The following is a 24,715-nucleotide window of genomic DNA, read 5'->3' on the forward strand; positions in this document are numbered from 1 at the left end:
TTATAAAAGCTAGTTAACTGATTTGATGAAATTAAAGAAATGAGTTCAGTTAGTTATTTGTAACAAGTAGATATTGTGTTTTCTAAAATATTCTTGCTAATCAAATATATTGGTTAGAATTATTATTATTATTAAAAAAACTATCTTGAAAAAATATATAAATATGAGAAATAAAATAGATTGGAGTTTTATATTTAAGATTAAAATAAAAATGAAAAGAGATTTTATACTAGAAACCGATAATACTCCTCCGGTCCTTAATATAGGACCCAGTTCTTAAGTTGATTTTGGTCCTAAATATAAGATCCATTTCTCATATTTATCAATTTTCTCTAAATTACCCCTATGAATACTCCCTCAACCATAATCAAGTAGAAGAGGGAGATGGGGTATTAAGAAAGATGATTATGGTGTTTTAAGAAAAATATGTCATTTTTCTTATAATTAACTAATTTACCTAACTTCTTTAATCTAATCAAACTAGTTAAATGGGTCTTACAGGAGGAGTATATTATTATTGACCCGACGGGAGGAAATGTAAAGAAGGCGACCGGCGAGGGAGATGGGGATTTAAGGAAGGAAGCTACTCCTCCGGTCCTAAATGTAAGACCATTATACACTCTTATATAAGGGTCTTATATTTAGGATCGGAGGAGTATTTTTTTTTACCGGAAAGGAAGGAAGCTACTAATGTTAGAATTGAAGACAAAAAAAATGCGTTTCTGATTACGTTGACCAATCCAACTATCAAGCAAAATCGGAAGCTTTCTTCATCCGCTCTTCTGCGGCTGAACTCAACACCGTCATTCACCTCATAAAATATGCACAAAAATCCAATAGTCAAAGATTGATAAATTCCGAAGCTGCCACTCCGGCCTACCTCAACCACTTCCTTCGATATAAGACTTAATTTATCCTTCCCTCTATCTATTTCCATTTATCAGCAGCAGCAGCAGCAGCTGAGGAAGCAAAGAGCAGAGAGATTGAGATCGTAATCTTTTGGTATGGCGGAGACGAGATATATTGTTGAGGTGGAGAAAGCAAAGGAAGCGACGGAGGGGAGGCCATCTATTGGGCCTGTGTACCGTAGCGTCTTTGCTAAAGATGGATTTCCACCTCCAATCGAAGGTCTTGATAGTTGCTGGGATGTCTTCCGGTGAGGCTTTCTGCTTAGTCTTTTATTTATTCTCGCAGATGTGAAACATAGTAGAGAAATATTTTCGCCTTTAGGGGTTCTTACTTCTTGCCGTTCCTATGATGTTATCTATGATTTACTATTAGCTAAGCACAGAGTAGGAAGAAGTCGGCTTTAGTTGTCCATAATGTTCTGAAGAGTAATTATCATGCCAAGCGGAGATCTAGAGCTCGTTCTCATATTAATTTTTTATTTCAGAAACTTTAGTCTATAGCTCTCAGTTGCGAGGTGAAATTTATATCTTAAGATATATGGTTCGATATCACTTGATACGTTCTCCGGGATTTGTACTAGTCTACTTGATAGAAGATCAGTCATAGTAGTTCTGACTGTCTCGTCCTTTGACAGCATGTCTGTTGAGAAATATCCCAAACAACCAATGCTTGGTCGCCGGGAAATCATAGATGGCAAGGTAAACTCCCCTTCATTGCCCAGATTAATTTGTGTTCTGCAAGTTTCGCAGCCATCATGTGATCCCGGCTGACATCACTTATTTGCTCATTTCTCGTTGACTTTTTAACAGCCTGGTAAGTACAAGTGGCAAAGTTATGAAGAAATATATGACTTGGTGATGAAGGTTGGAAATTCTATCCGCAGCTGTGGTTATGGGCAAGTAAGTCATCTATGTCCTTTTTACCACAAAACGTAACATGATTTACTCTCTGTAGTTTAAAAAGTTTTGCCTTCTTTAAGTTGAAATCCTCTCCTTGGAATATCAGCATATGCTGTGAGTTTTGTCTCATAATTTTATCAAAGCAAAACCTTTTATGATTTAGAACGACTCCTTACTCTTGGTCCAAAAAAGGGAATGATGCCTTACTGATTTAAGACAGTTTTAAACTCAGTAAAATTTTTTTGTAAGTATACCTTGACTTGATAAAGCTGAAACCTCTATGAATGGATTGACAATGAAGCACTTATAGGATAGCATGGGTGCTTGAGTTCAAATACATGGCACTTTTATGGGACTACTATTTTAGCTTGGCTAAGTGGTCTTCTTGTGTTATACATGATTTTGGTATCTTATTTTTGCAGACCTATTACTGACAGCTGTTTCCAATATTTAAGCTTAAATTTATATATTGCAGGGTGTAAAATGCGGTATTTATGGTGCCAATTGCCCAGAGTGGATTATAAGCATGGAGGTATATTTCATTTCAGATTTCTTTTCTTATTTGTTACCTCCTTTCTTCATATTTATTTCCTACTCTGCTCTTCGAAGGTTTCTATTGTGTTTACATGTTGATTTATGTATGTATCTTGTTGTTGTATATTTACCATTATTTTCATTTTAGCATCTTTTTGTGTATGTAGGAGTTCTTAGTTGTTCGTCATCTATGTTGAATATGAGGGAAAATTAACCATTTCTATATTAAAACTATATTGTGAGCCATGTGTTTTACATGAAGTCTGAGAAGAGCTACATTATTCATGGCTTATGAATAATGCAGCTTCACATAGGTTTATATTATATATATTGATATTGATACCCTCCTATGGAATATATACATTGCATTGGAAAATTCCACTGCTACTATTTGGTGCACGCTTACGTGGCAGGAATCTTTGGCCACCTTTCCAAGACCATCATACGTATTTCTTAATTAGCATCTTTTCTCCAATTATTATTATTTTTTGAAAAAGGGCAATGTTTCATTGATTTCTGAGTCTCTGACTTACTCTGCAAAATGAATGCAGGCCTTGAATGCTCATGGACTTTATTGTGTTCCTTTGTATGATACCTTAGGTATGTGGGTACCATTATTATGCTTCCAGATCACAGTGATGGCTTTACTGGACATTTTATTTTAGTATATTGACACTCTTGCAACTAAAATTTACTATATGCATGCCATTATAATGCTTCTAATTGTTATGGGTTTAACACTCTTGTCATGTGTATGATTTAGGTGCTGGGGCTATAGAGTTTATTATATGCCATGCAGAGATCTCGATTACATTTGTAGAAGAAAAGAAGATTCCTGAGGTTTTCCTGTTATATTCATCCATGTTATAACTTTTTTTTCGGGGGCAAGGATTAGGAATAGTTTTCTCCTATGTATCCTAAGGTAGACTCTATATAATTCTTTTTTCTTTTCCCAAAAAAATTCAGTTATTGAAGGCCTTTCCAACAGCAGCAAAGTATCTAAGGAGTAAGTCTCTTTTATTTCTTTAATTCTCAGTTACATTTCTTGATATTTTTGAAATAAGCTTTGGATCACCTTTATTTCTTTGTTTAGCAATTGTGAGCTTCGGAAAGGTTACAGCTGAACAAAAGCAGCAAGCTGAACAGTTTGGATTGGCAATATATTCATGGGATGAATTTCTGCAAGTGGTAGGTTGTTTGTTTATATGACTCAAAATTTTGGTGGTGTTAGTTACTCCAACGTGAAATATGAATCTTCTATCAAATATGAGATTAAAATTTCTTGCATATGGAAATTTCCATGTTATAGTATCTGATGGGGACGTTACATATATAATACAAGCTGGATGATTCAAATGGAGAAAGGCTACATAAATTATTTGTGATAGAAAAGTACCTAATAAGTACTAAACTGCTATAAGACTAACAATGTGTTATGCTAGTGAATGTCTGGCTTTAGAGGGACAACAAAGACATAAAGTTGGGGTAGTAGAAATAAAGATGTTGAGATGATTGTGTGGACATATAAGAAAAGATAAACTTCATAACACCACACACAAGAGTTGGTGTGGCATCTATTAAGGAGAAAATGATAGAAAACCATTTAAGATAGTTCGAACATGTACAGAGAAGACCGTTGGAAGCACCAGTGAAAAGGTTGGCTGTGACAATTTTTAGTCTTGTGAAGAGGAGTTGAGAAAGAACAAAGATAACACTTAATGAAATTTTCAATAATTTTTTGGTCAATAATTTATCTAAAGATTTAATTGTTGATATAGCAGAGTGGTATCGTGCAATCAATGTAGCGAATCTCACTTAGTGGGATAAGTCTTATTGCTGCTGTTGTATGAAAATCTCTGGTTGTTTAGCTAGTTTGACTGTGTAAATCTTCTACTTTATTTGTTCTAAAGTTCAATTCAATCTTGAGCAGTGGAAAATCATGTCTCATCTTCTTTCATGTGGACATTTTTGTGGTTTCCAATCTTAATTCAAGCTTTCTTACAGGGTCATGATCAGAGTTTTGATCTTCCTGTGAAAAATAGAAGTGACATCTGTACAATAATGTATACCAGTGGAACAACAGGTGACCCCAAGGGAGTGCTTATATCCAATGAAAACATTATTACTTTCTTGGCTGGGGTCAAACGACTGTTAGAGAGGGTAAATGAACGAGTAAGTAATTTCTTCTCTAACTTCTTTATCTCATATTTGAATACTTGGATATAGAGGGAAATCCTGAAATGTAACTTATTTCCATTGATGTTTGATAAATGGATCATCTGATTTTAGTGTTCAGGGGACTTTTCCTATTCAGTTTTGTTACTATGATTGTCAGTCTTCAGTTATCCTTTCATTGCATTTCCCAACTCCCTCATTTTTCTTGCTTTGCAGTTGACTGAGAAGGATGTGTACATTTCATATCTTCCTCTTGCACATATCTTTGATAGGGTCATTGAAGAGCTATTTATATGGCATGGTGGCTCAATAGGTTTCTGGCGTGGGGTAAGTGGCACTATATCTCTCCTTAGTGAATTAAGGTCCAATATATTAAACATAATCATCAATAATGCAATTATTGTAGGATCCCAAACTATTAATTGAAGACATTGGGGAGTTAAAACCGTCTATTTTCTGTGCTGTCCCCCGTGTGCTTGAGAGGGTACACTCAGGTAATGGTAACATCTGATTATGTAGGTGTTAAAAAAAAAAATGCTCAAGGGAAAAACAGCCACATAAATTTTTTGTAGGTTACTGGTCTTCTCTTTTCTTTCCCATTTTTTAATTGAACATTTCCTTCCCAATAAAAATTGTGAATTAAGAATCTCAATCTTCATTTGATACACAGGTTTGACACAGAAGATTTCTGCTGGAGGCTTCTTGAAGCAGACATTGTTTAATTTTGCTTACTCATAGTAAGTGATATGTGTTTTTGTGACATTATATCTGAGTCTTAAGCTGTGATAAATCTGTAATGAACTGCCATCACCTCATAGGCTCACCATTATTGAAATAAGAAGTGTTCATTCACACAAATTTCATCTAGCCTAGTTTTTTCCCGTTTCTTTTGTTAAAGTTTTGCTTACGGTATATAATTATTCATGATTCCTTGGTAGAAATTGCGTCAGTCTATTGTTAATTTATTCTGAAACTTGGCTGCAGCAAGTTGAATAACTTGAAGAAAGGTCTAAAGAATCAAGATGCAGCTCCACTTTTTGACAAATTTGTGTTTAATAAGGTAGCAGAAATATACATTTGAGTCCCCACGCAATTAGTAAGAGTAACTGTAAACATGTTGCTATATCTTTTTAACTAATGAGTTCTTGAAACTTAATCAGGTAAAGCAAGGTTTGGGGGGCAATGTACGTCTTATTCTCTCTGGAGGGGCACCTCTATCTACGCATGTAGAAACTTTCCTCCGGGTGGTGTCTTGTGCACATGTCATACAAGGATATGGTATCTCTTGTTAAAATCTTGAACTTTACTTCTCATACTATGGTGATAATGATGATGTATGTTTATTAAAAAAATTCTGAAGCTTGACTAGCTTTGACAATTTGGTCAACGATGATGATCTTTTTGTGACTGTTGTCTATTTACTGATCTATTCTACAGTTAAAAATACAGCTATCTAAGAACCTACAGTGGCTTATGTCTTTTTATTGGGATATTGCAGGAGCATATAAGTTATTGATTTACATTACAATTAATGTGTTCTTTCGCTTGTTAAAAATATCAATACATTGATGATGGTAGTACTGCCTAACAAAGATGACCTCCCTGGCTCCCTCTTCCCATATTGAAGTTTTTCTAATGACTTAGCCGCTTTCTCTGTGTGTGTCCAAGAGACTTATTTTACTTTCGTGTGTAAATTTGTTTGCACTAGATCTTCATATGCTCCTATCAAAATATGCACTTTTTGGGTCTTTTGAAAATCAAATATTTTAGACTTTTTCATCATATAATAATATGGATCTCAGTGAGTGTTTTTCACAATGAAAATAGGTTTGACTGAAACCCTTGGAGGATCCTTTGTCTCATTACCAAATGAGACAGCAATGCTTGGTACAGTGGGCCCTCCTGTGCCAAATATAGATGTTTGTCTACAATCTGTTCCTGAAATGGGATATGATGCGCTTGCAAGCACACCAAGAGGAGAAGTATGTCTTAAGGGAAAAACCGTGTTTTCTGGGTACTACAAACGAGAAGACCTCACAAATGAGGTGTTGATTGATGGATGGTTCCATACTGGTTAGTTTTTTGTTTTTTTTGTTTTTAATGGTTTCCAGAATTGATGTGGGAATACTCTGTTCAATTGGTTTACTTTGTTGATTTGATTCATAAATGTTCTTTCAACAGGGGATATTGGAGAATGGCAACCTGATGGAAGCCTGAAAATTATTGACAGGAAGAAGAATATATTTAAGCTTTCACAAGGAGAATATGTTGCCGTTGAAAACTTGGAGAACATTTATAGTCAAGTTTCTGCTGTTGAATCTGTAAGTCCTGAATTTGACTGCTTTGGAGCTCGACCTCTGGCACATAATTTTAAGTTTCCCAAACACAGCTGGAAAAATATATAGAAGGCGATATATATTCTGTTCAAACTACATGTGCTCAAACTACATGAGCTCAATATTGGCCAAACGAAAGAAAAAGAGAAGGAAATTTTTTTTTTCTTTTCTTTTCTGTTTTTTTTTTTTTAAAAAAAAGAACTACATGTGCTCGGTGATTCTCTAGAGTTATATGCCTCTCATGACTTCTGAGACTGTCTTTTGATTTAACTTGATGTAAGCAGCGAACTGAGTCCCATTTGTTTGCAGCTTAATAAAAGCATGATAATTTTCTTGCGTGCACAAACATTTAAAATACATGGCTGTTTCTTGTTTGAACCATTAATCATGTATCTATATACTGCATTTAAAATTAGTTTTTTTTTTAAAAAATCTATTTCCACAGTAATAACACCTAATTAGCCACTGCATGGCTATGACCAGGAAATGATAAGTTAGTATCATGATTCTGTGTCTCAATATAACCATCAGTCCTATTCAAGATTAGTCTTCAGCGTTTGGTTTTACTATTATTTGTGTCATCAATATCAATCAATCAATGTCAATATTAAATATATAAAGTGTAGGAATAGCACTGTTTACACGCCTTAATCAGTTATGGACATCTTGGGTTTCATTTAATTGCATGGGAGTCAACCCTAGTTCGGATCAAAAAACATATCATCAGGTTTAATTTAGTGCAAAAATAATAATTCAAGTTTCAAGATTCAGGTTCCTCTAATGAGCTGAAAATGTGCTTTTTTCATGCTGTGATATATCCACTTTGTCGTGCTTCCTTTTTCAGATATGGGTCTATGGAAACAGCTTTGAGTCCTTCCTTGTTGCAATTGTTAACCCCAAGAAAGAAGCTCTTGAAGGTTGGGCAGAAGAAAATGGTATAACCAAGGACTTCAATTCTCTGTGTGAAGATTCTAGAGCTAAAAGTTTCATCCTTGAAGAGCTCACAAAGATTGCAAAGGAAAAGAAGGTTGGTCAAGTTATTTATTTATTTATTTTTTTTTCAGTCATCGTTTATCATGCAGCGCGCATACTCACACATGCTGTGGCACAAAATCTTTCTTGGATCCTGAATATGTTTGGCAGTTGAAAGGTTTTGAGTTTATAAGAGCAGTTCATCTCGATCCTGTGCCATTTGACATGGAACGTGACCTTATCACGCCAACTTATAAGAAGAAGAGGCCCCAGATGCTCAAATACTACCAGGTAGATACTCGTGTTTTCAGGATTTCTCTTTGAAGTTTTGCTCCTTTTTTTTTTTTTGAGCTGATCTTTGAAGTTTTGCTCCTTGAATTGGAAATTTCACCACGCTTTACCCCTTTCCTAAGTTTGAGTCATACCACCCTGCAAAGTATAAATAAAAGCCAGAATGAGCCAAGACTAGTTAGTTTGACCAGACCAACATGTTTGTACACTATGCATTGCCCTGTAGTGGAAGGAAACACTTATGATTGTAAACAGCTGTTACTGCTGCAGCTATTACGTGTCAGTAATATACCGTTACCTACCATACTTGAAATAATTTTTGGTTTAATTGAATTGTTGAGAGGGCGTAAGATATGATAGGGGCACACTATCACGGCTGCATGTGTCATTATAAAGAAGAAACTGATGGTACTTTAAAACAAAGATGCTCATGGATGAACAAATAGAAAGTGAGGATTGTCTATCTGCGACATGCTTGCATAGCAGATAAGCCTGTGAACTTGAATGCATGTGCAATCAGGGATGTGAACCTGACATTTAGAGAGGTACAGTTAGGCTCTGGGTAATTTCTGTATTAGATGAGAGGTACTTAATTGCATGCTAACGCAACGGGGAATAGATCATAAACACGTAATTTGTAAAAATAATAGTGCATGAATCTGTAGGCTTTGAAACTAAGCCATTATGTTATTGGTATTGCTTCGGAGTTTCAATTTGGGAGGCAAATAGAAGGAAAAGTTTGAGAGCACTGACAAATTTCCTTTCATGTGCAGAATATCATTGATAACATGTACAAAAGTGGAAGTAAACCCAGAGCCTAGGCTCATGGGGCAACTCAGATTATTTGCTGTCTGCAATTTGATTGGAGACTTGATGGACTAGTCAGTATATTTGTATCATTATTTCCTTGTGTAGACTCTATACTTTCCAATTGGATTTTCTGTGTTTATAAAAATGAATTCTTTTTTTGTTAACCAGGATTTATAAAAATGAATTCACAAAACACGTATTTATACAGAAGAATGGGTGACCGGAAAAAAAAAACAGACAAAGAAATGGTATAAATAAATTCTTATATTCTCTTCCAAAATATGCCTGCGTTCAGGTAAACCGATTATGTATTGCAAGAGAAGAAATTTGTAGTGCTAGGGTTATTTTGTAACCGAAGCAAAAATATGTGAACAGTCTAAAAGTACTAAATGTATAAGCTATGGTTTGACGGTAACACGAGTAATCTCAAGTTTTGGCTTCTATTTTTGCGCCGAACTTCTATTCTTCGTGATTTTTCCCAAAAAAAAAATTGTTAAATTGAATATCAGTGTGAGAAGTTTAATAGGCTGACGCAATTGGTTGGTAATAAACAAAAGTAATTTTATAACAATCACTGTAAATTTACATTAATATTATACAGAATTAATATCATTTTTAATTCCTGAAATATGAAACGAATGGTTTTGACCTCTAAAGCCTGAAACTGATGCTTTTAGTCCTTAAAAAAAACTAAAAATCTTTAAGTGGATTTAAATAAAGTCAAATTTCAGAAAACAGAAATGGTATTAATCCTGTTATAAATATTAAAAGAAACCGAAAGCACTTGATCAAAACGGGACATTGTTCAAGGTCTCATTTTTAATTGTTTACTTGGAAATCATAATAGGATCATCTCATCTCCTCAGATCCCAGAAACTAGCGAAACACGAATAATAGGCGAAATTGAATTGAATTGCTTGTCTGACTGCTTCCATGTAACCCATCCCTGGGGCAAAAATCGATGTGGTACTTCGTAATGTTGATAACGAAACTGCTGCAATTAAAAACCTTGTAAATTCGGGACATCCCTCAATAATCAATAGGGCATCTTTCGTTGGGATGAGAATTTTCGTCCTGAAGTTGACACATTCAACGTTCAATAAAAACAAATCATGCATTTAAGAGGAAGCTCGGGTCCCAAGGCATGCCTTTGTTAAACTTGACAGCAAAGGATATAATCTACAATCCCATTGTTCATCAAGACTTGAGAGGCAAGCATACTAATAGCGCTCAATTAAGATGACAAGAAAAAAATTAATTTGAACCGGGTTACATACACAGCGGACATGCTTACAGATTAGTCAGCGGCAGATACAAACATGAACAGAGAGAACAAAATTATAAAGGCCACGAACATATACAATGGTCTGGGAGAAAAATGGCCCACCTCACTCTAATCGCTTCTCAGACACTCCAGTGTCTCTCTCGTCATCAAACGCACTGACCAAGGACATGGACTGCAATGCAAGTAACTCGTCTCTAGTATACTTCACTCTTTGATCTATTTCAGAACAAATGAAACTAATTAGATACGGTTGTCTACGCTTCCACATTAAGATGGTCTGAAGAAAATTACCTATAAAACTTGGAGACACGGCCATGGTTTCTTTCTTCTTCATCCCTTGCACAGACCTTGAAGGCAATCGAGATGAAGTAGGCCGATCAGGCGTGTTTCGGTCATTAGGCAATTCGGTACCCCATTCATGTCTTACTTCAATTTGAGGATGAATTCTACAAAATGATAAGATAGCGTCTCTTGTCAAAAGCCAACAGCCAGAGAGATCCATTGATTTCAAAGTCGCCGGAGGTTTAAAAGTTTCAAGTCCATGATTTGTCAATATGGCATCACATATGCTAAGACTTATCAGTTTAGGAATTGTTGACAAATAATATAGGGAAATGTCAGCCAGCGAAGTGCTTTTCAGAGAGATGTATCTCAGCTGTTGGAAGCTTGACAAAGGGCATAAAGCTCCATCGCTAACAAGTGTGCGCTCCAGATTCAACCTTTCCAATTGTTTAAGATCCTGTAGGGCTGTCAGAGAGAGAGAAGCATCTAGTTGAGTCTCTTCCTGATGCATAAATCCTGAGTCCAAAGCACAGAAAAGAATTTTAAAGATCTAGTAACGAGAAGACAGACCTTGAGCAAGCAGCACCACTGTTAAATCACTATTGGTAAGAGAAACTATCTGATCAAGGTTATGTAAACTAACAACAAATATTATTCCTCCAAGTTAAAAAGCAGAAATAAAGGCATCAAAAGGGCCATAATAAGAAATGTGGAGGATAAAAAAAAAAAATTCTCAGACCGAGTCAATGCTTAGGATAAACAAAAATGTTCCAACACTTCCAGTGGTTCTACCTATCAACTTGAAAAGAATGATAATGTGAGCAGAGCACCGCAAATGGCTACAGATATCAGGCTATTTATCAGCTTGATGCAACTGGATCAGAGGAATATTTAAGCCACTGCATATATTGCAAAACACGAACTTAAACATAAGCAAATACATCAAACAGATCATACCTTTTATGATTGTATGGCTCAGGTCCACAGCCTTTAACGAAGGCATCATGCCAATATATGAGATGGCAGCATCATCTATTGGTGTCTCAGATAATGACAGAATCTCAAGGCTGGGAACATGTCCAGTCAAAATTCCCACTCCAGCAGAGCTAACTCTAGTACCGTTGAGATTCAAGCTTTTCAAGTTTCCACCAATAAGAGCAACCATTTCAATTGAATCATCTCCAATCATAGATGAGCTGAGATTCAGATGTTCTATTACTCTCATCTTACTTAAGAAGAAGAAATTGTGAAGGCAAGAATTTGATACATCCAAAAAAGATAGGAAGTTAGTATTTAGATGCAATAAGGCATCAGCTTCGTTCAGAAACGTAGCGCCAGAAAGAACAAGCTTTGCCAAAGGAGCTTTACCATCTTTAAGTACTGAGTCAATAGTGCAATTAGTCATGTTCAAACATTCAAGAGATAATAGATTAGGCAATCTTGTAACACTGGTCATAGCAAGATTTAGATGGCTTAACTTGGGGAACATATTCAGAATGGCAGAACCTTCATTTGAAATTTGACTACCCCAAAGGTCCAGGTATTGTAGCTTTTTCAGCACCTGATATAGTTGTAAAAAGAAAGAGTGAGGTGAGATTAAAAAGTGAATAGACGATTATGCTTATATTTATAATTTGAGAACTGGCACTACTGATGATAAATGCCAACAGAAACTGGTAAAGCATATAATACATGCTCAATGAAAAACAAACAATGTATAATAGAAACCCAAGCCTGCAATGGAATATGGAATCAAAACTAAGCAGGAAAGACAATAAAATGTAAAACAAACTATTTTGTCCAGAACACGCTGGGCTCAAAATCAACATATGGTCCATCAAAAAGTAACATACCAGTTTCTTAGAAATACATGTAAATGGCTCATGCTACAATGCCTGATTTTCTGGATCAATCCAATACTGAAAGAAAATTACCTGTAAAGAATTTAAGGCCACATCATTTACAGGTAAACCACCCAAGTCAAGAAGAGACAGGGCTTTAAGGGATGCAAGAAGTTTGACCCCTCCGGCTGTCACGCCAGTTTCAGCAATGTGTAACTTCTCCAAATTTGTTAAGGAAAGAATGTGCTTAATAGCAGCATCATTGACCTTCGAGCATCTTGAAAGATCCAACTCCTGTAGACTAGTCATTCCTAAAACCGATAAAACATCAGGAGGATCAGTCATGCATGTCGAGCAGTCACCCCTTTTGCACGAATCAATAGGATATTAACAAAGTTTCCCCTTTATTAGATAAGCATATTAAACAAATGTTTCTAATATGATTTCAGCAATCGTTCAGAGTAAATCTTTAGTTCAATATCTTTAATACTACATCCGGTCCTTAATATAAAAGTTTGTTTGACTTTTATTTTAGTTCTAAATATAAGATCACAGTCCACTCTCTCATATTTATCCATTTTTTTTCAAAATAGTCCTTACAGTAATAATAATTCTAGCTAATACACTTGATTAGTAAAGGTATTTTAGGAAAAACAAGATCTATATATTACAAATAACTAACTAAACAAATTTCCTTAATCTACTTAAATTAGTCAACTAGCTCTTATATTAAGGACCGGAATTAGTATAAACTACCGCTTAACCATTTGACCCGAAAGATATGATAGCTTCATATTCTTTACAACGCAGAGCTATTAAGGAAACCTGTAATGGCCCATAGGGCTGAACTGGTGATTCTATGGCAACCTCCAACATTCAAGGAACACAAGTGGCGAAATGCACCTAAATATGCCATCCACTCCGCGTCCACAGAGTTTTCGCCTCTGACATCAATCTCCTCAGCACTGTGTTTGAAAACTCTGCGAATAGGAAAAATGGAATTTTGGATAGGAAAATAACTCAGTTTCAATCTTATTTTCCAAAACATGCATTGCCTAGTGATAAGAGAAGAAAACGAACATCTCCAAATATGAAGCATAATAAAATTCTGTGTTTTCATCTCGTTTTAGCAATCAAAGGGCGAGGTAGATAATGTATTTATTGGAAATTGTGGTTATATTCATACGACAGAAAGCCCGGCGCCGGATCATTATTTCCTCATATTATATCTCAATTAGAACATTTATTTCATTTCTTCTGGATTGGCACCAATTAAAGTCAAACAGAACGCATAAACTAAATAGCTTTATCGTTTCATCGATTTCACATTGCAAAGGAATGGCAGAAGTTAAAACATATTGACATAAATTACAACTCTTAATGACTGAAGAGAGACTTTTGGAATCCAATGCGGAGTGTAATTTATGTATCGACCTTCAAAAGCAAATAAAAGTTGAGAAAAGGGGCATACTCAAGGAGGGAAGGGTAGAGGAGGCGGCGGCTGAGGAGGCGGCGGAGCAGAGCATCGGCTAGAGGAGAGGGCAAGCGCTCCAGACTACGCCTCTGCCTTCTCCATTTGTCGACGCTCTCTATGCTCTCACACGCGGCCTCCATGCACAGTGTCACCAAATCCAAATGGGTGCTCATCTCTGTGCTTTCCCCAAATAACTCCCGTTTGACCTCTGCACAAATCCGTCCACTCCGATCTAAGCAACGCAGCTACCTAAGTGGGCATAAAACGTAGATTAAGACGAAAGGGAGATACTCAGGAAGCAGAAAAAATGGCGCCTCAATCTGACTTGAGGATCTCAATCTCGAAGCCTCCCCTCTGCAACACACCACTTTTCCCCGTTGGCCGCTGGAGGTGGCCGGCAGTCCGCTGTGGAGCCCCGAACAGTTTTGGGCCTCAATAATCGGGCTCAATTGAATCTGGCTAGTCCAAATTTATGTTGCGCAATGATTTTTTTCTTCTATACACCAAAAGGTATCGCTTTTTGCCCCCTTAAATTTTGTTGGGGAATGAGTTTTATTTTATACACCAGATCTAGACCATTCAAATTTAATTTCATTTTTTTAAAATAATTATTTTAATGGGTATAAAATAAAAAATAAAAATAATCTTTTAACTATTATTCCTTAAAAAAATAATTTTTCTATTTAAAAACATTAAATCTGGACCATCCAAATTAGATCTGGACGGTCCATGTTGCTCATCACCTAATGAGCGCCAAAACCGGACCCGTTTGTTGGCCGGGGTTTCCACCCCCTTATATGAACACACAATAAGATCAAAACGGTCCAGTTCTTTTAATATTAATTCTAAATATAAAATCTATTTTATTGTGTAATTTATATCACAAAATGAGTGTTATATTTATAACCAGAAAAGTATATTAATGAAATGTTATTGAAATTTACTTAGAAAAGAAATTTTACTCGGTTCAAATTTCATCGAAATGTTAACATGAGAAGTGTGCCTAGTGCACATCTTTATTTTAAATAAGTATGCAATTTATAGTTTATGAATAAAATAGCTGGTTCAGAGTTTTATTATGATTGATGATACTGATTAATGATTATAAGGGCCAGCGACACACAGAAGCCAATGAGTTCGTTACTTGGTGGGAATAGCAATTAATAAGTGACGGCGTATGATATGCCATGGCATGCCATATTATACGATTTTGGTTGGTCTGAAGCAGCAAACTTCCTTGTGAAAATTAAAAAGCTAATTCAGGCATTTTGATGATGCGTAGCATGGTTTATGGCTCGATTGCCTTTTTCTCGAAAATCATTTTCTCTTTATTTAGACTTTTCTTCGCAAAACTAAATGACTTTTTACCAAAATTAATCTAGACAAACCCCCTGGAAGGCTTTCATGAGCATACCAGAGCAAAGCTCTCACTTTTTAACAATGACAGACTACTGGATTGCCATATTTCAATATGAGTTGGAATTGACTGGATGCGAGCAGCTCACAAGATCACAATTAATTATGAAGGTTTTAGCTTGCAAGTCCCGGATCTGCTCGTGAAATTGCCGGCAAACTGTAAATTGGATGACAATTGATTATATCGCTTGCAGATTTGCGAATAAATCCTTTGAACAAACTCGTAGCATAACACAAATTTCTATTGTAAGCAAGTATGCAAACGAAACATAAAGGTACAAAGCTATTGCACAAACTATTTCCATAAAAAGTAGAAGAATGTTGCAAAGCTTACAACATCACAACACAAAAGGACGCACAAAGCTGTTTGGAAATACAAGTAATGGCGCCTTGAAATATTGAGAAGTTCTTTTCTTCACTTCACTTCTCAACACTCTCTTGTGGCTGTCTCTTTCTTGTATCGCTCACTCTATATATAAGCTGTGAGATGGAGGAGAAAGAGGATGAGCACTTGTCTTGTTGTCTCTTCACTCCTTTCTTCTCCAGACCTTACATCTTATTTGGCCTAAAGATGATATGTTCTAAGTTCCTAGTAGAAGGCAACAGAAACAAGTGAAGAAGTAAACTTGGCTCAAAAAGGAAAAAGAAAACGAAAAGAGCTTCTCCCCACTGCACTTTTCGTACCGGCTGCACAATTCTTACACAACACCACAGAAACCAAACCAACCTCACTTTGATGAAGTTGGTGTTTTTCAGGCCAGCAAATATTTGGCAACAGAGACATCCGCTGGAGAAGCAGAATGAATGTACACGAACTCCAGGCTCTTACCAGCTGACAGAGAGTTGAGCCATGATGGGAAAGTATAGGAATCGCCTGCCTTTGTGAGGCCCCAGATTGGACCATAAAGCTTAGATATCGAAAGGTTGAGAGACTTGAGAGTCTTGGGAGATGTGTTAGTCACTACAGTTGAGTACCTGTAGTAAGTTCTTCCACCGGCAACCCAGGAAGTCGTCATCTTCTGCTGGATCGAAATTGGACTAGAAGATGAAGCTGCGAGAGGGGTTCCTAGGTCAGTTTTTTTTATCTCACTCAAGAAAATTGAGCAAAACATGTGATTATGATGAATGCATAACGCAAAAAAGACCGAAACAAGTACCTGGAGCCGGAGTAACCTTGGGTTTGGGAGCTGGTTGTGGCTTGGTGATAACAGGTTTAGGGGCGGGAACAGCAACTGCAAGGAAGAAATTATGCTTGATTATTAAATGCTTACCAAATATCCACAAAGCGAACAAATTAGAAGTCCTTACAAAAACAGCAGCAATACCTGGAAGGAGCTGATCATAGGCACCATGGCCAGCACTCAATCGAGCAAGGATACCAATGAGAGGAGCGTTATTGTAGGTTGCAGGCTCAGTTTGCTCATAGTTATCTCTTTCATCAGCAAAGTTATCATAGGCATCTGGTCCGCCAACAACTGCACCTGTAAGTAGATTGGGGTCGCTTGATTTCTTGCTAAACCAAGTAGCGTAACCTCCACGGCATGTGACAAATGTAGGATTAACCTTGATGGAGACAATGGAGGAGGCCCTGTGGTGAACCCTTTGAGGGAAGGTGGTTCCATAACCCACCATATAGCTGGTGCCTCTAGGGTTGTCTCCAAGAATGTAGTCAACTTGAGACTTAGCAAGGGACAGAAGCTGAGCAGGAGGGACATTGCCGGAAGGACATCTCAGGTATCGGCGGGAAGAGGAGAGGTAGTCGGAGTAGACGGTGGCTAAGAAGGAGGCACTTGTCACAAACTGCATGTTGTTCCATCTTTGACGGAAAATTAGTCCACCAGGTGTCTTCTGCATGTTGCGAGTTCCCTTCCCAAGGCATGAACACATGAAGTTCTCTGCTTTCTCTTGGTATTTCTCAAACACTGCTGCATTATGACCAGCTCTGCCTTGCATTAAGAACTGCAATCAGAAGCACATAAATTAATTCACCACTTTTTTTTTCACTTGTGTCTAACAAATCCTCAGAGAAAAAACTATCTGTGTTATTAAATTACCTTGGCTACCAGAGTCTGAACACCGGCGTACTTGACGTCCCATCCAAATTCATTCATGGACCAGCCAGTTCCACCCATGGAATCACCATTTCTTCCGAGGTAGTCTAAGTAATATTTGTTGTTACTTGCTTGATACAACCATGCAGCAGCCCACAGTAATTCGTCCTGCACATATATACACACTCATTTCTTCAGCTAACAGAACTTACCAAATAATTGCAACAAGAGTCTGCGGACAATAGCTTATATTACTTACGTTGTAGCCACTGATGGATTGGTAATACTTTCTGGCAACAGTGATGCTGCCGTCGTACTTGCCTCTGTATTTGTCCGCAAAGTCAAATAGCTGAAATAGAACAAAACCACAACAGTGAGATTAATTTCGTGAGTCATGTACAGACATGTAGTGTGAAATTATATTAGTTGTTCTTAATTTTTCAGTCTTGTTTCACTAGCCGACAAGAAAAAGCACCTAGTAGCTAGCTAGTTAGTTATAGCTCGATATGGGGTCTGATCTGACAAGCCAAGACGCTAAGAAGATAAACACCGACAGTTTTGCACGTGCTAACCAAGTGGGCTTTTTTTCGTGAATCTCGTTCACGAGGACCGTTAGGATGTGTTTGGTACGAGGGATTTGGGAGGGAGGGAGGGAGGGGAGGGAAGGAGAGAAATTTTAATCATTTTCTCTTGTTTGGCACATACAAATTTTAGGAGGGGAGGGAAAACTTTTTAAAATTTTCCCCTCCCCTCCCTCCCCTCCAAAATTGGGAGGATTTGGAGAAAGGATAATTTTTGTCATATTATGACCATTATGCCTATATTTTGTCATGTTGTAACCATTACATCTATATTTTGTCATGTTGTGACTATTATGCCCACACCTTAAATAAAATAAGAGCAAAATTATCCATATTAAAATTTTTTCCCTCCCCTCCCCTCTTTTTTTATAAATCCAAACAAGATAATATTAAAATCCTTCCACCCCTCCCCTCCCCTTCCTTCTATTAAAATCCCTCCCCTCCCTTTCCTCTCATTGAACCAAACATACCCTTAGGCTCCGTACCGCAAAGAGATCCGGGCCTCACAATTCAGACAGTTCGGTTCGTATAAACAGTGCTTAACACTCCCGCCCGCAAATCCGTAAATTTTGCCTCTGACCCCACAAAAAGAAATAAAGATAATAGATAAAAAAGATAAGCACGTCTTTATCTGTTCCCAAGTTCCTTTGTGTTTTTTTTTTTCCCCCACCTGAATTTCCTCTGTGCTTTGAATCATATTCATATAAAATGATAAACTTTATCTAAATCAAAGATAGAACTTTAAAAAAATTAGCAATTTACCCGGTGGGAATAAAATTAATTAAAAGGTGAATCTTATATTTTTTTTAACTCCACTTTTTTAAACTAGAGGACGAATATTCTAAAATTACACGCGGATCAAACTCAAGATCTTGCGCTTATTAAAAAAGCACTATGCTATTGTTCTTTTTTCTTTTTTTTTCAGTGAAACTAGTGTTGTTCTTTTTTTTCTTTTCCCACTCCAGTGTGTCGGTTCTTATGCAGGCTGAAACGATCGTACTAATTAATTCTTCCTTTTTTAATTTTTTTAATCCTACCAAAGTGAATTCACCATAAATGTGCCTCTACCACGTCCTGCGTGCTCCAGCAACCACACTGACACAAGAACCGTAAAAGCGTAACTGCCTATTAAAACTCGAACTCCCAACGGCTTCGCTCCCTGCAAAATGCTAACCCACGCGGACCACGCTTTATGTTTTTACTTTACATTAATTACCACATTATCTCTCTCACTCTCCCCTTTTCACCAAGGGCTCATTGTACGGGTAGGGCCTCAGTTAGCGTTTAAATAGTTAATTGATTAAATAAAACATATTAATTAGATTAATTCAGCAACTTTTCGCTAAAAGTTAGTATTGAAGAAGAGAGCGCGGGTCGAACGGACCTGATAAGCATGGCGGAGCAGCTCGGCGGCGTAAGCCGGATTCGAGCGTCGGAAGACAATGGATGCGGCGGCCATTGCGGCGGCTGTTTCACCCGCGAGATCCGACCCGGGATTGCTGGAGTCAATCTTGTAGGCCCTTCGGTCGGTTGTCATGTCCTCGGGCCTTTGCCAGCAGTAATGGTCACTGTTACCATCTCCCACCTAATCGTATCGTGGATTATCAAAACAAGAAGATCAACTAACATAAGATTCCTCGCGGTTCAACTTTAGCTTGTTAAAACCGACAAGTTATTGTGAATTACAATGAGCGAGGAAACTAAATTCGGTGGCTGAAGATGGGAAAATTGGGGAAGGTACCTCTCCGTAGAGAACATTGGGTTGTGGGTGGGCTTTGATGAAGTAGTCAGTGCCCCACTTGATGGCTTCCATGGCATGGCCAAGCTCGCCGTTTGCAGCCATTTGCTTGCCATACTCTATGACGCTCCACGACATCATTGTAACAGTGAATGCCATGGGCAAACCAAACTTCACATTGTCCCCTGCATCATAGTACCCGCCAACTAGATCTACCTGCAATTTGCCGCGAAAACGAACCCCATAAGCTCAACATGTATTGATCCCAAAAGAAAATTAAGGAGAACTGCTGCTAATGAACCGTTTGATTTAATTTCATTTCAGTGTGAGTATAATAAACAGTACGGAAATGGCAGAGCATACGAGTATCCATTCACATTGTTGGAGTAGTTAAGAATAAGGGAGGAACTGAGCAGAAGAAACAACTTACCCCGCTTGCCTTGCCGTCGTGCAAACCAGAATGACCCCTCCATGAGACTCTCTGGTTGTGAGGGAGAATACCAGATCTTTGTGCTTCATAGAAGAGAATGCTCTTGCTCAGAGCCTGGCCGTAGTCATGAGCGGCAAGAACCAGTGGTAAGCATAGAAGCAGAAGAAAAGGAGACAGAGAAACGAATTTTGCAAGATGGATCATGATGACTGAAGATGAAACACAGCAGAATGTTTTTGATGGGCGAGTAAAACAGAGAAAGGAGGAAACTGGGTTTCCTGTGCAGCAAAATTCAGAGCAGGAAGCAGAAGCTCATTGCCCTCCCCACTAATTCAGGGAAAAGAAGAGAGAAAAGGGCAATGCGGGTAAGGTTAGGGATCTGGGGAGAGCAAGCGAGAGAGAGAGAGAGAGAGAGAGAGAGAGAGTACAGTACTGAGAAACTAGGGGGATCGAGGCGCTATCTATATAGCGGAAAAGGAAGGTATCAAGGAACCAAGAATTGACAGTGAATAAATAAATTAAGTTTCTTTGTTGTCATTTTTCTTATTATTTTAATTTCCTTATCTTTAGGGTATTTTGAAGCGGCTGGAAATGGTCGAGAAAGGAACAATGCCATGTGGGACTTGCAGGCAGGAGGAGGTCGGTGAGGAGGTAAAGCAGTAGTCAGGACTCAGAAATAACATTTACTGCTCTGCGCTTTCGGGTAGGAGGGGAAAAAACTATAAAAGGGCAATGCGGGTAAGGTTAGGGATCTGGGGAGAGCAAAGCGAGAGAGAGAGAGAGAGAGAGAGAGTACAGGTACTGAGAAACTAGGGGGATGAGGCGCTATCTATATAGCGGAAAAGGAAGGTATCAAGGAACCAAGAAATTGACAGTGAATAAATAAATTAAGTTTCTTTGTTGTCATTTTTTTTTTATGGGTATTTTGAAGCGGCTGGAAATGGTCGAGAAAGGAACAATGCCATGTGGGACTTGCAGGAAGGAGGTCGGTGAGGAGGTAAAGCAGTAGTCAGGACTCAGAAATAACATTTACTGCTCTGCGCTTTCGGGTAGGAGGGGAAAAAACTATAAAAATAAAAAAATAAAGGGAGTTTCGGGGCAAACAAGCGGTCTGAATGGGGATTTGGGTTGTGGACCCTGTGGTGTTGAGGAGCATTTTGAACTGAAGTTCGAGAACCCAGATAAACTCAAAGGAGTTAAAGGGACAACAATAGTCAAAAAGTCAGAATTTGAAACGAAACTCGGGTTCAAAGGTCCACACTGCGAAATTACCATAGTGCCCCATTTTGAGAGCACATGACTTGCTTCTTGTGTGGCAATTAGGTATTGGCCCAATTAAGTGGTAAAATATAAATATTAGTCAAAGTCAGTTTAATGAAGAGGTAAAATATTAGTTAATTTAGAACTCAAACGATCGTGGCGCCGTTCCGTGTTCTTCTGATTGTTCGCGGCTCGATGCACAAGAAAAATGCAGCTCCATAATTTGCGTTCCCTTACCCGCCCACATGCCTTCTCGTTTATTTTAGGGTGTGTTTGGTATGAGGGATTTGGAAGGGAGGGGAGGGAAGGGGAGGGATTTTAATCATTTTCCCTTGTTTGGTAACACATAAATTTTAGGAGGGGAGGGAAAATTTTTTAAAATTTCCCCTCCCCTCCCCTCCCTAACCTCCCCTCCAAAATTGGGAGGATTTGGAGGGAAAGAGCAATATTTTGTCATATTATGACCATTATGCCCATATTTTGTCATGTTGTAACCATTATGTCTATATTTTGTCATGTTGTGACCATTATGCCCACACCTTAAATAAAATAAGAGCAAAATTATCCATATTAAAATGTTTTTCCCTCCCCTCCCCTCTTTTTTTTATAAATCCAAACAAGATAATATTAAAATCCTTCCACTCCCCTCCCCTCCCCTTCCTTCCATTAAAATCCCTCCCCTCCCCTTCCTCTCATTGAGCCAAACATACCCTTAATGTCCAATTTTTTGTTCCAGAGTACATAATGATCACCTTACTAATTTGATGAATGCACGAAAACTAAACAGTATCATTATCTTGCATGAGATCAAGGTACACGTGGAACTTGTTCCGCTGTTAGTGTTAACCCCAAACCAGAACTAAACAAGTGGCTCTGTTCATTAAAATACCGAGATGCCTCTGTTTCTTCAAATTCTGCTAGCTGCCCCAAAAAAATTCTTCAAATGGAGCCCAAATCTACAGTTCTTTTAACTTGTTCTGGGATTCCAGGTGTGCATGGACGAATCTGAGTCTACAAAACACTCCGATGCATAAAAACATGCACAGAGTTGAAATTTTCTGCTTTGCCAACTAAGTCCAAGCAGAATTGGATGTGCGTTGAATTTGATTATGCAATTACACCATCATTCATGGCATATTGCGTGGAATATTTGGTTGCAGCCAGTTCCCTAGCATGGTAGACGCACAAGTAGTAACTAATTAGTTGACTAGTAAGTGATTACATACACATATATAGCTGGCTGTATATATATTACCTCCGATACTTAATATACGATCTTGTTTGATTTTTATTTTGGTCCCAAATATAATACCTCAATCCACTTTGTCTATCATATTTATATATTTTTTATAAGATAGTCATTCTAATAATAGTAGTTCTAGCCAATATACTTGATTAGCAAGAATATTTTAAGAAAGACGACACTTATTTATTACAAATAACTAATTTAATTTATTTTTTTAATTTTTTTAAATTAGTTAACTAACTTTTATAATTAAAACCGGAAATAGTACCGCAGAAATGAGAGGGAAGAAAACAAAGATGGAGGAGTGATACGTGGAGAAATGGTGTAACCTGGGTTCTGGGAAACATGGTCACAGAGGATTGACCTGTAGCCAGGATTCGATTACCCGACAACCCACAGTGTTAACCCATGCATCGCTCCTCTGTTTCTAATTCGCTATGTTTGTTTGTGCCCACCGACAATGCCCTGTGGTACTCCTGTAATATCTTCCGATAACTCTGGTCATTTTTCTAGCTTATTTTAATCGCAGGAATCATTGAGAAATATGTGTAAGTTTTATTTATTTGGAGATAAAAATGGGGAAGAGAAAATGACGAAGGAAGATGTGGTCAAAAAGGGCCGTCCCCATGTCAGAGCGCTTTATTCCCAACCGCAATCAACGGCCTCCGCCGAAAATCTGATTGGACATCGCCTCCCTCTTTTTCTTCGTCCACACATTTACTTTTTGGTTTTTTAATTTTTTCCCTTTTTATTCTGCTCTATTTAACAAGTTACTCTATTTTTTAAAAAGTAAATTCGCGGGAACCGATGAACGCGCCACGTCATACATAAAGTTAGGGACGCACGTTCCCGCTCAGACTAAGCGATGGCCCCGGCGACACTTTCCACTGTCACGGATGCCGTCCCTGCCTCCCCGGACCCCGGTTCCGACGCCCTCAAGTCTCAACCATATATTTGAAAAAACCGTACTAATAAAAATTAGGATGAAGTGCATCTACCATCCAAAACATTTTTTAAAAAAATATATCTAACACTTTAAAATATTTTGTGGTTTATCACTCTAAATTATATTTTTCTGTCTTGGTGCATCTAGCATCAAAAAACATTTTGAGTCGGGTGTCAGATTCACTAAAAAAATATTTTAAAATATTTGACGTACGTGGAGGGTTGATATATTAGATATATTACAAAATATTTTAGAAACAATAATGTGTGGGTTGTAAGGGAAAAAAATTTCTAAAGTGATGGTGTGCGTGGAGGGTTGACCGCACGCTGAGATTTACGCCTGAATGAAAAATGGAACTTTAAAAAATGTTTGGAAATAATGGGCTCACGGCATTATCGAGGTTAGGTCTAAAAATCTGAAGGGAAGAAGGAGGGGAGAAGAAGAGGAGACGGTTCCTTCTTGTACAGATAGTGGAAGCATGGCGTGTTGGTGGAAACCCTAACATAAGCCCCCAAATTCAGTATTGACTTCTGGTTGAGTGTGTGTTAGGCCACTTTTTGAATATTTAGGCGCTCATCCAACTCCACCACCATCCCCCTCTTCCTTCTTCACAGTTCACACACAAATACAGTATTATCATCAACCACATCCTATTCTAATATTCAAAAGACGTACAAATTTGGTTTTTTTTTGCCCCCCTTAAAATGAGGTGACAGAGATCCACGGAACCCACGTACGTTACCAGTTAATTGTATTGACTAATCAAAGTGCGTTAACAAGGCACTTGGCTTTGCCGTATCTTGTGCAAATAAAACTTGCCTTCCCCAAGCAACAGGGCTGTGTTGTGTTGGTGTGGGTGCATATGCTCCCAATTAATTCGGCAACAGGATTGAAATAATAACGCCATCGCTTTCGTGTTTTACTACATGAACAAACCGTTTCACGTAAGCTGATTGATCTCAGCGACTGGTCAGATTTGTTCATTAATTTCTGATTCCTGTCACATTAATTGTGAATTTTTAACTGTAAAATATATTGGCCGCGGATGGGCAGGGTTGGGGGGATATGGCAGTTGAGGTTGAGATTATGGGAAATGGCATAAGGAGGCGCATTTATAGAGGTGGGTTAGAATGGGCCACGATATTGATAAGTAAGAGTACCCATTTGGTGCTCATCAGGTGATGAGCACCCAGTGCTCATCACCTGATGAGCAATCTGGACCCTCCAGATAATAATCTT

General features: G+C 37.8%; 3 protein-coding genes across 3 annotated transcripts in view; 1 reads left to right on the top strand and 2 right to left on the bottom strand.

Moving 5' to 3' along the window:
* The window catches only part of LOC114731711 (long chain acyl-CoA synthetase 4), a 26,222-nt gene extending 17,132 nt beyond the window's left edge, over window positions 1-9,090 (top strand). Inside the window, exons 2-20 of the mRNA XM_028918949.1 lie at window positions 960-1,156; window positions 1,544-1,607; window positions 1,719-1,808; window positions 2,284-2,340; window positions 2,894-2,942; window positions 3,106-3,182; window positions 3,309-3,348; window positions 3,436-3,530; window positions 4,347-4,514; window positions 4,734-4,844; window positions 4,924-5,011; window positions 5,188-5,254; window positions 5,502-5,577; window positions 5,678-5,795; window positions 6,345-6,590; window positions 6,699-6,838; window positions 7,698-7,880; window positions 7,997-8,116; window positions 8,890-9,090. Of these exons, the coding sequence (XP_028774782.1) occupies window positions 1,005-1,156; window positions 1,544-1,607; window positions 1,719-1,808; window positions 2,284-2,340; window positions 2,894-2,942; window positions 3,106-3,182; window positions 3,309-3,348; window positions 3,436-3,530; window positions 4,347-4,514; window positions 4,734-4,844; window positions 4,924-5,011; window positions 5,188-5,254; window positions 5,502-5,577; window positions 5,678-5,795; window positions 6,345-6,590; window positions 6,699-6,838; window positions 7,698-7,880; window positions 7,997-8,116; window positions 8,890-8,937 (1,989 nt within the window). The 5' untranslated portion in view covers window positions 960-1,004 and the 3' untranslated portion in view covers window positions 8,938-9,090. The remainder of the gene's footprint in view (window positions 1-959; window positions 1,157-1,543; window positions 1,608-1,718; window positions 1,809-2,283; window positions 2,341-2,893; window positions 2,943-3,105; window positions 3,183-3,308; window positions 3,349-3,435; window positions 3,531-4,346; window positions 4,515-4,733; window positions 4,845-4,923; window positions 5,012-5,187; window positions 5,255-5,501; window positions 5,578-5,677; window positions 5,796-6,344; window positions 6,591-6,698; window positions 6,839-7,697; window positions 7,881-7,996; window positions 8,117-8,889) is intronic.
* A 934-nt stretch (window positions 9,091-10,024) lies between these two features.
* On the bottom strand, window positions 10,025-14,224 carry LOC114731707 (uncharacterized). The gene is made up of 7 exons (XM_028918940.1): window positions 14,100-14,224; window positions 13,806-14,016; window positions 13,160-13,314; window positions 12,428-12,645; window positions 11,451-12,054; window positions 10,503-11,009; window positions 10,025-10,427 (listed from the first exon to the last, which is right to left on the bottom strand). The coding sequence occupies exons 2-7, from the start codon at window positions 13,979-13,981 to the stop codon at window positions 10,315-10,317; spliced, it is 1,773 nt and encodes a 590-aa protein (XP_028774773.1). The 5' UTR covers window positions 13,982-14,016; window positions 14,100-14,224; the 3' UTR covers window positions 10,025-10,314.
* A 1,225-nt stretch (window positions 14,225-15,449) lies between these two features.
* On the bottom strand, window positions 15,450-20,299 carry LOC114731769 (endoglucanase 6). The gene is made up of 8 exons (XM_028919026.1): window positions 20,025-20,299; window positions 19,598-19,810; window positions 19,241-19,441; window positions 17,535-17,624; window positions 17,279-17,443; window positions 16,550-17,183; window positions 16,382-16,456; window positions 15,450-16,275 (listed from the first exon to the last, which is right to left on the bottom strand). The coding sequence occupies exons 1-8, from the start codon at window positions 20,226-20,228 to the stop codon at window positions 15,977-15,979; spliced, it is 1,881 nt and encodes a 626-aa protein (XP_028774859.1). The 5' UTR covers window positions 20,229-20,299; the 3' UTR covers window positions 15,450-15,976.
* Between the last annotated feature and the right edge of the window lie 4,416 nt (window positions 20,300-24,715).

Source organism: Neltuma alba, unplaced genomic scaffold (genome assembly GCF_004799145.2).
Source record: "Neltuma alba isolate B1F8T4 unplaced genomic scaffold, ASM479914v2 tig00012843_pilon, whole genome shotgun sequence".
Taxonomy (NCBI): domain Eukaryota; kingdom Viridiplantae; phylum Streptophyta; class Magnoliopsida; order Fabales; family Fabaceae; genus Neltuma; species Neltuma alba.

Coding starts and splice junctions, on each gene's coding strand:
- LOC114731769 (XM_028919026.1), bottom strand. CDS start 20,228: ATGATCCATCTTGCAAAATTCGTTTCTCTGTCTCCTTTTCTTCTGCTT. Junction 17,625..19,240: donor TGCTCCGCCATGCTTATCAG/GTCCGTTCGACC, acceptor GTTCTATTTCAG/CTATTTGACTTTGCGGACAA. Junction 16,276..16,381: donor CAAGGTTACTCCGGCTCCAG/GTACTTGTTTCG, acceptor CCCCTCTCGCAG/CTTCATCTTCTAGTCCAATT.
- LOC114731707 (XM_028918940.1), bottom strand. CDS start 13,981: ATGAGCACCCATTTGGATTTGGTGACACTGTGCATGGAGGCCGCGTGT. Junction 12,646..13,159: donor AGCCCTATGGGCCATTACAG/GTTTCCTTAATA, acceptor TATCGGTTTTAG/GAATGACTAGTCTACAGGAG. Junction 12,055..12,427: donor TGGCCTTAAATTCTTTACAG/GTAATTTTCTTT, acceptor CAACTATATCAG/GTGCTGAAAAAGCTACAATA.